General features: G+C 46.8%; 1 protein-coding gene across 1 annotated transcript in view; it reads right to left on the reverse strand.

Annotated features, from left to right (window-relative positions):
- The window catches only part of DSTYK (dual serine/threonine and tyrosine protein kinase), a 49,298-nt gene extending 37,112 nt beyond the window's left edge, over positions 1–12,186 (reverse strand). Inside the window, exon 1 of the mRNA XM_049634468.1 lies at positions 11,565–12,186. Coding sequence (XP_049490425.1) covers positions 11,565–11,832 — 268 coding nt within the window. The 5' untranslated portion in view covers positions 11,833–12,186. The remainder of the gene's footprint in view (positions 1–11,564) is intronic.
- Between the last annotated feature and the right edge of the window lie 1,552 nt (positions 12,187–13,738).

Here is a 13,738-nt window from a genome sequence, read left to right on the forward strand (position 1 = left end):
TGACTGAGCCACCCAGGTGTCACTCTAACCACTTTTAAGAAGAAGATTGTCCTGGCACCTGGGAAGAGGGAGATGGCATCCCCCCAGAAGCTTATATTCCCTGGGAGCTGTGAAATGAAGAGCCCACACTTAGCAGCCTGCTGACAAGTTTCCCTCTGGGCAAAACTGCTCCTGAGGCTGTCACCCTGCGGAGGGAAGGGACAGGCAGCAGGCAGCTAAAGCTGTAATTTATGGGATGCAGAGATGGAAGCAGTTCCTCCAAGGAGGCCAACCCCAAACTTCACAGAGGGCTTAGCTTCTGTCATTTGGGAGCCAGCCTCCCACACCTAGTAATCATCAAGAATGAGTCCATGGTGGGAATGAGTCAAAAGGACACAGGAACCAGCTCAAAGGGAAGGGGGGGGGGGGGGGGGGGGGGGGGGGGGGGGGGGGCGGGGTTCACTGACCAAATCAAGGTCAATTAGGCATAAAAAAAATCTCTTAAATGATAAGAGATCATAATCTATTGAAAAAAAAAAATCCCAAGTCCAAGTCCACACTGATGTAAACAGCTAAGCAAAAAAAGAAAAGGAAAACTCTCCCTTACTACAAGAATACCAACTACAAAATACAGAAGGGATGATGGCCAGAAGGGATGACGGCTGTGAAAACCACACACACACACACACACACACACACACACACACACACCAGCACCGAGGCAGGAGGGAGCTGTCAGTGCATGCTAAGGTCCGGTGGAGGGAGGTGTTTTCAGAAACAAGATTCTCAGTGAAATCTTAGAACACCTCCCGCAAAAGACTAACCAACTGCAAAGGGGAAAAAAAAAATGGTGACTTTAAGGTGGAAAGACCCAGAGGACACCAACATGACCAGTAACCAAGCTTAACATCTCCAGATATGGGGGGCTGACATCAGGTACCCCTGACGCGATGCACATTCCATCGTTTCCACACCCCGTCCTGCTAAAAGCTCAGGACCAGAGTCTAGTCATGAGGACAAAACAGATCCTGGTTGAGGGTCATCCTATAGAATATAAAACCTACTCTTTAAACTTGTCGACATAAATGCCAAGGAAAGGTCGAGGAACTGTTCCACGTTGAGGGAGTCTCAAGGGACATGACAACTAATGCAATACGTGTTCCTGGATAGGATCCTGAATCAGAAACAAAAAGCGTGGTTCTTGGGACAGTTGGCAAACCGCGGGCGAGGTCTGAGCGCTGGATGGTAGCGCTGAGTCAGTTAACTTCCTGACTTGAGGAGTTACACGCTAAGCACGTCCTTGGCTGGGAGAACGGCACACTGGAGTGTTAGAGCAGAGAAAACAACCTGTCTACAGTTTGCTTTCAAAAGGTTCAGACAAAGAGTAGATACAATAGAGAAAGAGAGTGAGGGAGAAAGAGAACATGAGCAAACACAAAAGCAATACTTTAACAACTGGGGAATCTGCACAAAGTGGGTACAAGAAGCTCTTTGTACTGTTCCGGCAACATTTATGTAAATTTAAAATTATTTCAAAGTAATTTTGTTTAAATGGGCCAGAAGGATACCTAGCGAACTGTATCCAGCTCTGGATCTCACAGGAAGGAGATGGAGAGACAGAATTTTACCAGAAAAACAACAACAACAGCAACAACAACCACCCAATAGGCAAAACACACACACACACACACACACACACACAGACACACACATCAAATACAGAAATAACAGAATTGAAGCAGTAACAGTTTTTTCACTATCCCTTACTTTTGCCCTGAGTCAGGGGAGTTCAAGGCATTAATCTAAGAAAGCTGTGCAGGATCAGATTTAGAACTGAAATCCTCAAGACTAAGCAGTACCGACAAAGACGCTCCAGGATAGGACACACCTCTGAAAGTTACGGGTAACCATCCAGTTCACTGAACAAGAGCCGCACAAAGAGGCATGACCTTGCACTGCCTGCAGGGGTCCCTTCTGATTGCTCGGCAGTAGGGACCACCTCTCCACCTCTTCTGGAGTACAGGTGTCCTTCTTCTGTAACCACTTGTGTCCCACAGTTACAAACTCTCTTCCAAGTTTGAGCCACAGAACCACTCCATTTCTGCCCACGGAACGAGAGGCAGCCGAGCAGGCCAGTTTCTCAATCAGGAGAGACGGAGATCCCCCAGTGGGGTGTTGTATGCTGAAAGAATAAGAATGTCTTCTCTCCTCCTGGCCGGTCTCCCTCCCCACACATTCCTCCTCACCCTTGCATATCTCCAAAATATTAAAAGTTAAGGCTAGGGTATGCTGTACAGAATATTCTTCAAAAAATCAACTCCATATTGGTTCAGATACTGTCCCTCTAATTTAAATGAAGAGTGAGCTTTTATTCAAATTAGTCTTGAATCTAGCTGCATTTATGACAGGGCCTTAGTCTTTGCTCTGGAAAGTTTGGCTTGATTTAAAAACAAACAAACAGGGGCGCCTGGGTGGCGCAGTCGGTTAAGCGTCCGACTTCAGCCAGGTCACGATCTCGCGGTCTGTGAGTTCGAGCCCCGCGTCAGGCTCTGGGCCGATGGCTCGGAGCCTGGAGCCTGTTTCCGATTCTGTGTCTCCCTCTCTCTCTGCCCCTCCCCCGTTCATGCTCTGTCTCTCTCTGTCCCAAAAATAAATTAAAAAACGTTGAAAAAAAATAAAAACAAACAAACAAAAAAAAAAAACCCCTGAGAAATGTAATTCTCTCCCCATATATAGAATGGAAAGGGTAAAAAACACTAAGCTATAAAATATGTCCAGCATAAATAAATAAGGCACTAAAGTTCTTAATCTGATGAAGCTGAAGTTGGACTGTTTTGTTCTTTTTCTTTACATTTGAACAAAGAAAAGGGATAAAAGCACCTTTAAAAAAGAAGTGAGGGGCACCTGGGTGGCTCAGTCAGTTGAGCGTCCAACTTTGGCTCGGGTCATGATCTCATGGTTCGTGAGTTCCAGCCGTGCATCCGGCTCTGTGCTGTCAGAGCCAGCTTTGGATCCTCTATCCCGCTCCTCGCTCTGTGCCCCTCCCAGCTTGCGCTCTCTCTCTCAAAAAGTAAGTAAAACATTAAAAAATAAAAAGAGGTGGGGCACCTGGGTGGCTCATTCGGTTAAGCGTCCGACTTCAGCTCAGGTCATGATCTCACGGTTCGTGAGTTCGAGCCCTGCATCGGGTTGTGTGCTGACAGCTCAGAGCCTGGAGCCTGCTTCGGATTCTGTGTCTCCCCCTCTCTCTGCCCCTCCCCTGCTCACGTTCTGTCTCTGTCTCCTCAAAAATAAATTTAAAAATTGGGATGAGCACCGGGTATCGTATGGAAACCAATCTGACAATAAATTTCATAAATTAAAATAAATAAATAAATAAACAAACAAACAAATAAATAAAAAATAATAAATAAAGCAAGTGTGTTTTGTGTGTGTGTGTTTAATCAAAAGCTGTTATGGGTACATAACCTATCATCATTCCTCAGGACAGCTCTGAGGCATGACTAGTTAGACAAGTGAAAAGCAAAACAATCCTCAAGTCCTATTTCCCATCTTCCTGCCCAGCGAACACCACCCCAGGGAACGGAAGCACGTTACAAAGCCCAACTCCAAAGAGAGTTGTGGTCTAAAGCTTCCCACAGCGCATGGCACAAGGCCGGGGAGTCGGTCCAAACCATTCACGCCACCTGCTAAAGAGGACACAAAAAGGCACCACACGTGATGGGCACTTCAGCCAGGGGCCCACAGGCCATACTAATGAGTCCCCATGCTCTGACCAACTTTCCCTCAGAGAGTTTGGGTTTGGACTTGGGAGTACCATCTAGAAGGGGACTTTCCCAGAGAGGCTGACTGATGGCTCTAAGCAAGGGGCACATATCTCCACCGCTGCTACATCGATTCTCCTTTTGGCAAAGAATTAAATCAATTTTCAAGCATCGGGTGGCCTATACTTAGACTAGAAATCCTTCAGGGGACTCCGGTCAGACCTCTGAGAGAATCCAGAAAGAAAAACTGCATCTTCCACATGGACTCACCCTCTGTACCCTTGCTAGGAACAACACCATCAGACTCCCTGGACCACAGAAGAAGCAGAAGTCTTCATCCTTAGAGATGAACTATTTTCCTATGAGACGTTAAGGAGCAAGTTCCCCTTAGGTCTTGACACATGTGGAGAGAACCTCATGTATCCACGTACCTCGTATTCTTCACGCTGGCTTCCCTCTGAGGAAGTCTGAGAAAAGATATGAAGGCAAAAGACGCTCTAACGATAACTTTCGCCAATGCACTGGTTTTTTTTTTTGTTGTTGTTGTTGTTGTTTTAAGTAGGCTTCATGCCCAGCGCAGAGCCTAATGTGGAGCTTGAACTCACGACCCTGAGATCAAGACCTGAGCTGGGATCAAAAGTCAGACGCTCAACCGACTGAGCCACCCAGGCGCCCCAATGCATTCTGCTTTTGAGCCACACAAACAACACAATTATAATTACTCCATCAAAGGCAGGTCGGGGCTAATTATCCTGAACTCTGTCAGAATTAGCAAAGCATCTCAACTCCTTTTTCTGTCAATGTCGTTTAATCTTACAACTTCCCATACGCCTTAGCCCAAGCCCTCACAGACAGCTAATAGTTAAGTAGGTAACCAATTTGTAGAAAATCCTCTGGAGGGAACTCGAGGAAACACTAATCCCTCCTTGCATAACGTCAACTTGAAACAGCATCAATTAGTGGGTCTGTGGTTCACCATTGTATGTCCTGTGCCCAGTACTGAGTCAGGCGTTAATAAAGATTTGTTGAGTGAATGAATATTGAGGATTTACTTCCCTTATCATGGTGAAGCTCTGGCCTACTGGGACTGTATGCAACTCCATCTTTGGGGCATGAAAATCATTTGAGTATCAGCACAGAATGCAACCTAGCCTCATCAGTCATGTCTCAAACGCATCATTGTTCTTTTCTAGGGGCCCGGCTAGTAAAATGTGGGCAAATCGACAAAAATCCCTGTCTTTCATGGGGGGTGGGGAGGGTGTGGGAAATGCCCTTCTGAAGTGGAAAAAGCAGCATTCCAATATCTACCATCCGGGGAAATATTTAACAGGTATTTATCTGCCTGTTATATATAAAGCATTATGGCGGGCTTTGCAGGGGGTATAAACATGAATAAAACACAGTCTTTACCCCCCAATCTAGTAAACGGGATAAAACAAAGATACCTGTAGCAATCCCAGAAGCAAACAAAACATGTTCTGTATGTCCAGAGCCTACAGGAATTGAGCAACAGGTACAAGGGGAAATTCATATTCCCCTTTACTTCGACAACATATGTTTTGAGGTTTTATTTTCAAAAGATTGTTTTTGAGAAGTACATTTAATGCAGGAAGTGAGACAGAGAATAAAAGCATTAAGAAAGAGGAGGTGCTGGGAAAGCAGACAGAGCAAAACAAAATTTAAAGACCAGAATGGATTTTTGTTTAAATCCATGCTTTCTTTAAAAACCACTTGCAGGGCGCTTGGGTGGCTCAGTCAGTTGGGCGTCCGACTGGTCCGACAGGTCATGATCTCGAGGTTCACGAGTTGGAGCCCCGCATCGGGCTCTGTGCTGACAGCTCAGAGCCTGGAGCCTGATTCGGATTCTGAGTCTCCCTCCCTCTCTGCACCAGCAACCCGCCCCCCCCCCCACCCGCCTTGCTCATGCACGCTCTCTCTCTCTCTCAAAAATACATAAACATTAAAAAACCACTTGCAAGGCTGAAGAGCTAAGTATACTGAAATCAGTAATGACAGTTAAGACTAAACTACACATATTGCAAATCGTGAAGGTAATCATGTCTTTTCTTTTAAAGGCAGGCAGAATTATCCGACCCTTTCTAATAGTGAGCTGCCCTGTGCCATGGGAAACAGATTACCCTAGGAAAGGAAGCTTAGGAAGGGAAAGGCTGTAAAGGGAAAAGGTGCAAAGAGTTATTACTGTGTTTGGGAGAAGCCACTTCTTCCCAGGCTCCCCCCAGGGAACCGGAGGTAGCAAAATCAGCAAACTGGAGCCTGGGACCCTAAATGTCAGGGACTGGAAACTGGAATACGAGGCTAGAGGAGGTAGGGTCACATTACACTCAATTCAATCAGATAAAGTCTCCCACTGAAGTCAATTATAGCTCCATGGCAAGCTACGGAGCCTGGGTTATGACTCATGTAGAACAAAATCTCTCCACTGCCAGGGTGCATTTTATATTCTCACGGGCAGGTCGGAAGAGTAAGGGACGAGTCACAGAAGCAGAACTGACTGGGAGTGTAGGTAGAGACGCGGGGTTGAATCCGGCTCCAGCTCAAACTACATACGTACACACAAACAGCCGTGTAGATTTAACACGAACCATATGACTGTGCTAAGTGCTTTAGAGTATTTATCTCTAGTTGTCACAACAACTTTGGGAGGTAGACATGACCACTCCCATTTTATGTATGTATTTGTACGAATTCACCCCTTTAGAGGGTATAATTCAGTATTTTTAGCATATTCACAAAGCTGTGCACCCATCACCACTATCTAGTTCCAGAACATTTTCATTCTTCAAAAACAAATCCCATACCCGTTAGCAGTCACTCAATCCTCCTCTCTCCTCACCCACTGGCAATCACACTATACTTCCCATCTTTACAGACTGGCCTATTCTGGGCATTTCCCATAGATGGACTCATACAATAGACAGCATTTTATATCACTACCATTTTACATATGAAGAAACCAAGACTCAAAGCCCAAGTCACACAGTGAATCGGAGGCTGAACTACAATAGGAAACCAGGTCTGATGGAAATGCTGGTACCTGCTTCTCGACCACTATGTGATGCCTCCATATAGGAAGAAACTTGTGAGAGAAAGTGAAAGTTTTCATTACACTTGGGCTAATAAAAGTAATAAGAACCACAATTACAACACCATGTCTGCTGAGGATGTACTGAAAAGCTGAGGCAGCTCTTCTAAAACAGACCAGGGAAAACTACTGGAAAGCACACCCCTGTCCCCGTCTCTCACTGTTTCACCCCACAACCCGACTTCTCCCCGCCGCTCAGCCCCACGAAGGAGGCAGCCACATGAAACTAGGCTATAAGGAATCTCCTCTCGCCCAATTTTCTGTCTCTTTCCCAGATGTCACTCTGCCACTTGAACTTTATTACCTATACCAACTTCTGTCTAAGGAGTCCAAGAAAAATGTCTATTTCAAATAAATACGTAGTGCTTTTCCTCTTCTTTTAAATACTGGCAGCCAGTTTATACTAGGTGTGAAAAAAAGAGGGAGAAGAATGTTGAAGAAACTAAGCTGTTTGCTAACCAAAGGCAAAGAGCTATAAAAATCTAAGAACTGGGGGGCGCCTGGGTGGCTCAGCCAGTTAAGCGTCCGACTTCAGCTCAGGTCACGATCTTGTGGTTCATGGGTTCGAGGCCCATATCAGGCTCCGTGCTGACAGCCCAGAGCCTGGAGCCTGCTTCGGATCCTGCGACTCCCTCTCTCTCTCTGCTCCTCTCCCGCTTGCGCTCTCTCTCTCTTGAGAATGAATAAACGTTAAAAAAAAATTTTTTTTAAATCTAAGAATTGTAACTCACATAAAATGCCTATAATCCAGCCATACCTTACCTTTGTGCCATTTTTCTGCTTTGGGCGTTGCATATGTATATGGCTGAAGATAGGCTGTACCTTTCTAGAGGACTGACTTCAGGACTCCTAGCTCTTTTCATCCCTCATCCAGCATAAACAAATAACAGGTGCACCGTAATGATAATAATTACAATTCTTTTTTTTCTTTCTCAGGAGAAAAGTATAGAAGGGAAAGACTGATTCCCACTAACCTAAGGCCAATGCCAATATCTTTATCTGATTCTTTGTTCCCCAGGTACTTAAATGTTTATTGAATAATAATTGAATAATATTACTGTGGAACACATACACAGCAAGGTGCCAGGCACTGTTCTAAACACAACTATTAACATATATTAACTCCCAACAAGCCTAGAGGTAAGTACTAAATGTTTATTGAATAATAACAGCTAATACTTACACAACACCTTATAAGGCACCGTTCTGAACACGTGCATTAACTCCCAACAACCCTAGAGGCGAGCACCGCTGTTGTAACCAGCGGCTCCAACAACGAGGAAACTGACACAGCACAGCGGTGATGCGGAAGCAGGACTGGAGGAATGCGGCACAGAAGAGGGCATTCCAACCAGACACATTTGAGTCATTCCAATTTCTTAAAATTCATACCTCTATGATATGTTGCAACAGCGAAGCACTCTTTGGATCACAAAACACGAACAATTTCCCCCTGCTACTTTGTGACACTCCATTCTGCCTTTTTTCAAAGAAGTTCTCAAAGCCTTCATGTCGTTACTTCTAAAGCCTCTGACAGAGGAAAGTCAACAGATAAAAGGACTCTCATCCCCTAGACTTAAGTGAAAAGAAGGCCAATGATTTGGGCAGCAGGGGAGGAATGGAATCAAAGAAATTTCACTTGCAATTCTGTTTGCTCTGTATGGGCCAAGCTATTCCTATTTTAAGAGTTCAATCCCACCTACGTTTTAGCTTCTGAAATATCATGTCCATTACATAACCCTCTAACCTTCCACCCCCCCAATAAATACAAAACTGTCAAAATTAATAAGAAAGCAGTATTTTGGCATTCTTCCCATCTCCTCTGTGATTTAAAAGTGAAATAATAAAAATTTAGAGTTACTAGATGATCTTCAGTTGCTCAAATACAACACTACATCCTAACTAAAAGCACACTTCCACTCTGAAATGATGATTAAAACCTTCCAGAGATTTGTTAAGTTACAAATTGAGTGTTCCTTTCACTCATGTGTGGAATTTAAGAAACAAACAAACAAACAAAAAATAAACAAAAAAAAAAAAAAAGAGAGAGAGAGAGAGAGAGAGAGAGAGAGAGAGAGAGAGAAACAGAATTGGTGGTTGCCAGAGGGGAGGGGGGTGGAGGGATGGGTGAAATAAAGTAAAAAAAAAAAAAAAAAAAAAACGTTCAGTGTTCCTTCTCTTGATATTCCAAGTTCCTATTCAGAAACCAACATTCACAAAAGAAAGTTGAGACAGTCTCTGAGTGGACTTGACCTTGTAACGATAGCCCGTAAAAGGAGGACACAAGAGGTAGTTGTCTTTTTAAGGAGTAAGGTTTTAAGTCTACTTTCTAACACAATTACCTAAACAACTGGGAAAATGGCCATTCCCAAAACATACAGAGTTAGGCGCCACCTCACTGATCTTCCCTGATGCTCATTTTCACCTCCAACGATAAAACTCTCCATAGGGATGGGAATGGGAGCACTTTCTGGAACAAAACCTAACTGTTCCCAGTCCAGTCATCTGCACCCTACCCTGGTTTTTGTTTCAGATGAATAGACTCCAGAGGGTGAAGAGAGTTAAATACAATATGCAAAGGGGCGCCTGGGTGGTTCAGTCGGTTGAGCGACTGACTTTGGCTCAGGTTACAATCTCAGTTTGTGAGTTCAAGCCCTGCGTCGGGCTCTGTGCTGACAGCTTGGAGCCTGGAGCCTGCTTCGGATTCTGCGTCTCCCTCTCTCTCTGCCCCTCCCCTGTTCGTGTTCTGTCTCTCTCTGTCTCAGAAATAAACATTAAAAATTTTTTGGAAAAAATACAGTACGCAAAGATTAGTTCGTGGTGCAGTCAACTAGAAAAGCCAGTGAGGCAAAATTCAAAGGGTACGTTTGTCTTTCTTAACTTGGCTTTTTTTTTTTTTTTTAATTTTTTTTTTAACGTTTATTTATTTTTGAGACAGAGAGAGAGCATGAACGGGGGAGGGTCAGAGAGAGGGAGACACAGAATCTGAAACAGGCTCCAGGCTCTGAGCGGTCAGCACAGAGCCCAACGCGGGGCTCGAACTCACGGGCTGTGAGATCATGACCTGAGCCAAAGTCGGCCGCTTAACCGACTGAGCCACCCAGGCACCCCTTAACTTGGCTTTTTAAAGAATAAAAACAAGAGTCTGTCAAGGTGCCTTGAAAACCTCCATCTCTCTGCGATGAATCTACTACTCCCTGATGGTTTTTTTCTCTCCTTCAGTAGTGATTCTAAAATAAACAATTGTTATCAAATAACAGCGACAGAGGACTCTTTTAGGTAAGCTCTAAGAAAAACCTGGGAGCAGGAAAGCTGCTGGAAAGCACTGCTATGGGAGAGGGTTAAAGTACACATTCTGAGGATCATCTCTGAAAACATTAGCCCTTCTTGCCAATTTTCTGACAGCCTCTATAGGTCCATTTTCAGAACGGCAAATCTCTGGGCTGACGATGTCAAACCACCACTCCAGAAAAGCTACCGTGCTTTCCTCCCCGTTGTATTACTTCCAAGCTCACTAAGTGGAAGAATATTATTTAGGACCAGATCAGATTCTTATTATCTTACTTTCTTTCATCGCCATTTCTGGAGTCTCAGACAACTGGAGGATATGAAACATGGCAACTTCGGAAACACAGAACCCAACGCACAAACACTGAAGAGCTCAACAATTCATTCTGGTCTGAGCCTCATGTTCAAATTCGCTATTAGCATCTACATTTGTGCTTCCACAGGTGTGTCTGTAGACCACTTGCAACAGAATCCCCGCAGCGTTTTATGTTTAGATTCTCAGGACCCACCCACGAGACCGTCCCCATCTGTGGGGTAGAGCATGAGACATTTTTAAGGCTAATTTGGTTTGAGTACACACTTAAGTTTGAGAATCACTAAATTAAACCCACTGTCTTACTTGCTGTGCTGTCCCCAGGGTACCTGTCCACATGGGATGCCAGTCCCTTCTCCCTTCCCACCTATTTCCTAATTAGACGCGCTACTTAACAAACCCTCGGGATCGCCACCAAAAAGCAGTTGAAGAGGAAGCAAGAAATTGGGAAAGATCAAAGGCCCTGCACGATTTTAAATGCTTTAGGGACTCTAGCACATCCCAGGGAGAATCAAGTCACGAAGTCTCAGGACCAAACAACAACCCGATCTCTTCCCCAACTTCTTCGCCATAAGCACGAGCAACCCCTCAGGCACCCTGGCACGTCAGATAGGGATTTCCTTTAGCGACCCCAGCCCCATTTACAGTACACCCCTTACTTCTTCAGTTTTCGTGCAAAAGCATTTCACGTAAGCACGCACACATACACCACACACACATACACAATCCACTACAGTTCCCTGGACTCCTCGGGCTCCTGGGGCACCCTACCTGCTGCCCTTCCTCCGGGCGTCCACACTCCTCCATTCCTAGGCGGGTCTCCGACCTCAGCCGCCCACCCCCTCCCACCCCCACTCCCCGCCCCTGCGCACGGCCGGTTGTGCGGGAGCGCGCTCCTGGCACTCCCGCCGGCCTCCGAGCGCCCCTCGCCCACCCCCGCCCCGGGGGATGCCCGCCCACGGCCTCGCGGATCTGGCCGGCCCAGGCCCGGGGACCCGGCCACGCCGCCCCTCTCCCACTTTGCGCCCCTTCCCGGCTTGTTTTGCAGGGACAGGGGTGCGGTCCGCCCTCCGACTTGCTCCTCCAGCCCTGCCTCCGCCGCGGCTGCCCTCCTTACCCGCCTGCAGCCCGGTCTCGGCGACGTCGCCGGCAGGGCCGCGCTCGGCCCCGCCGTCGTCGCCCGTGGGGGAGGAGGGACAACTGTGGTTGTGGGAGCACTTGATGTCGCGGAAGAACTTCTGGGTTTCGCGCAGGTTCTGCCGCAGACGGCCCAGGTAGCGGCGGTAGCGGCCGAAGCCCCGGCACAGCTCGCGGATCATTCCGCCGCCGCCCGGGCCGGGACCCGAGACGGGCTCGCTCGCCCACGGCACCCCGTCGCCCTCCATCGCCCCGGCCCGTTCTGTCCTGGCGGCTCGGTCCCCGGCCCGCCGGCCCCGCTTCCCTCCTCCCCGCCCCCCAGTGCTTCGGGGAGGAGGAATCCACCCCCTGACGCCCCCGCCTGCAGTCGGCCGGGCTTCCGACCTCCGTCACCGCCGTTGAAAACAAACCAACCCGCAGTGCGCCGCTAACGGAACCTTTATCTCCACTCTCCGGCAGAGTGAGGGAAGGATCACTGGAGCGCGCAGGCCCTGCGCGGGATCTCCTGGGATTTGTAGTCTGGGCGGGGGCGGGCTCCGAAACCTGGAGACCGTGGACGGGGCTGACTCCCGGTGGAACCTCGCCCGTTTTTGTGCGCACACGCTCCCCTCGTTTCAAAACGGGTTCCCGCGCCCTGCATAGAGAGGAGAGAGAGGAGGCTGCAGAATCCCGCGTCAGCAGAAGTGGGGTGTCTTCGTGAAATCAGAGCAAAACATTTCAATAGCAGAGAGAAGGAAGGAAACAAGACTGAGGCCAACGATGTCTCCATGGCTACCCTAAACGGTTCTCACTTTCCGGATACAGTAGATACTGGGGAATCGACTGAAAATACCCTAAAAATAGGGAAACGGTTCTTGTTTGTATTGCGCCCTCTTTCTCTCCAGGTGTGGAAAAGGGGGATGTGAAAGGGTCGTTAAAGAGCTTTAAACCGAAGTCCATTGGTTTCTGGAAGTAAAGGGACTGGGCTGGGTTAGGGGAAGTTGAGGTTTGCAGTTCCAAACCAGTTCTGATTATCTCAACTTGGCTTCTGCTAATAGAGACTTTTATTGCCACAGACTGCCACAGAGCCCTGGACACAATTACAGAGGAGACAAAACTTCACAATCACCTCCTTTTCACCTCCTGCTTTCTCTTCCCCTCTTCTCCAGGCACAGAGTTTTCCTGTCTTTCTTGCTGTGCAAAGATCCCCCTCTTTCACCCAGGCCAGACCTCTGCTGGATGGTGTAGTTCAACTGCATTTAAGAGGAGACTTGAGTTTGAGTTTGAATGCCTCCAGCGTCTTGTCTTGGGATCTATGAAATAAGGGTCTAGGCTTGTTGATCTTGCTTCAAAATGTTTGCTTCTGTCTCCCAACCTCTCATCCCTTGAGTGCAAGGGCTCTTAGCAGAGTGATGTCATGATAATTGGGTTAATTCAATGTTAAAATGTGAGGGGGCTTTTAGTATTTTATGAAAAGGGGTCACTGGTTCACATGAATCTCTGCTTGGTAGGTGGGTGTGAAGGACTACAGGTCTGGAGAGAGCCTCAGACTCTTTTGCGCTCCTTCCCTTTTACTTACATATTCTCCACCAGCCACTCCTCATTTTTTGCAAGACCCCCATGCAACCTCTAAAAGACTCAGTAAAACACAAATGAAAATACAAAACGGAACGTTTAACACAAGATGGCTGATACTACTTCAAAGAAGCAGCAGCAGTGAGGTAGCAAATCAGTGTGTGAAAATTTTGCCACATACAATCATTTCATTTTTTTTTTAATGTTTCTTCACTTTTGAGAGACAGAGAATACGAGCAGGGGAGGGGCAGAGAGAGGGGGGCACAGAGAATCAAAAGCAGGTTCTGCACTGAGAGCAGTGAGCCCTATGCGGGGTTGAAACTCACATACTCTGAGATCATGACCTGAGCTGAAGTCAGACATTCAACCGGCTGGGCCACCCAGGCATTCCTCCACGCACAATAGTTTCTAACAAAGAGGATCAGATAAGAGAGTACTCGGGCTAGAGTTGTCCAGAAAGGGATTTGGGAATTAATAACTATCTTAAAGAAGTAACATTTGGAAAGGTGGAAGTCATGAGGGAGAGCATTATGTTAGGTAAAGGCCATGGAGTTCATTCTTTAAAAAACTATTCGTTAGTAGTTTATTTTTAAGTTTATT

The sequence above is a fragment of the Panthera uncia genome, chromosome F1 (assembly GCF_023721935.1).
Source record: "Panthera uncia isolate 11264 chromosome F1, Puncia_PCG_1.0, whole genome shotgun sequence".
Classification (NCBI taxonomy): Eukaryota; Metazoa; Chordata; class Mammalia; order Carnivora; family Felidae; genus Panthera; species Panthera uncia.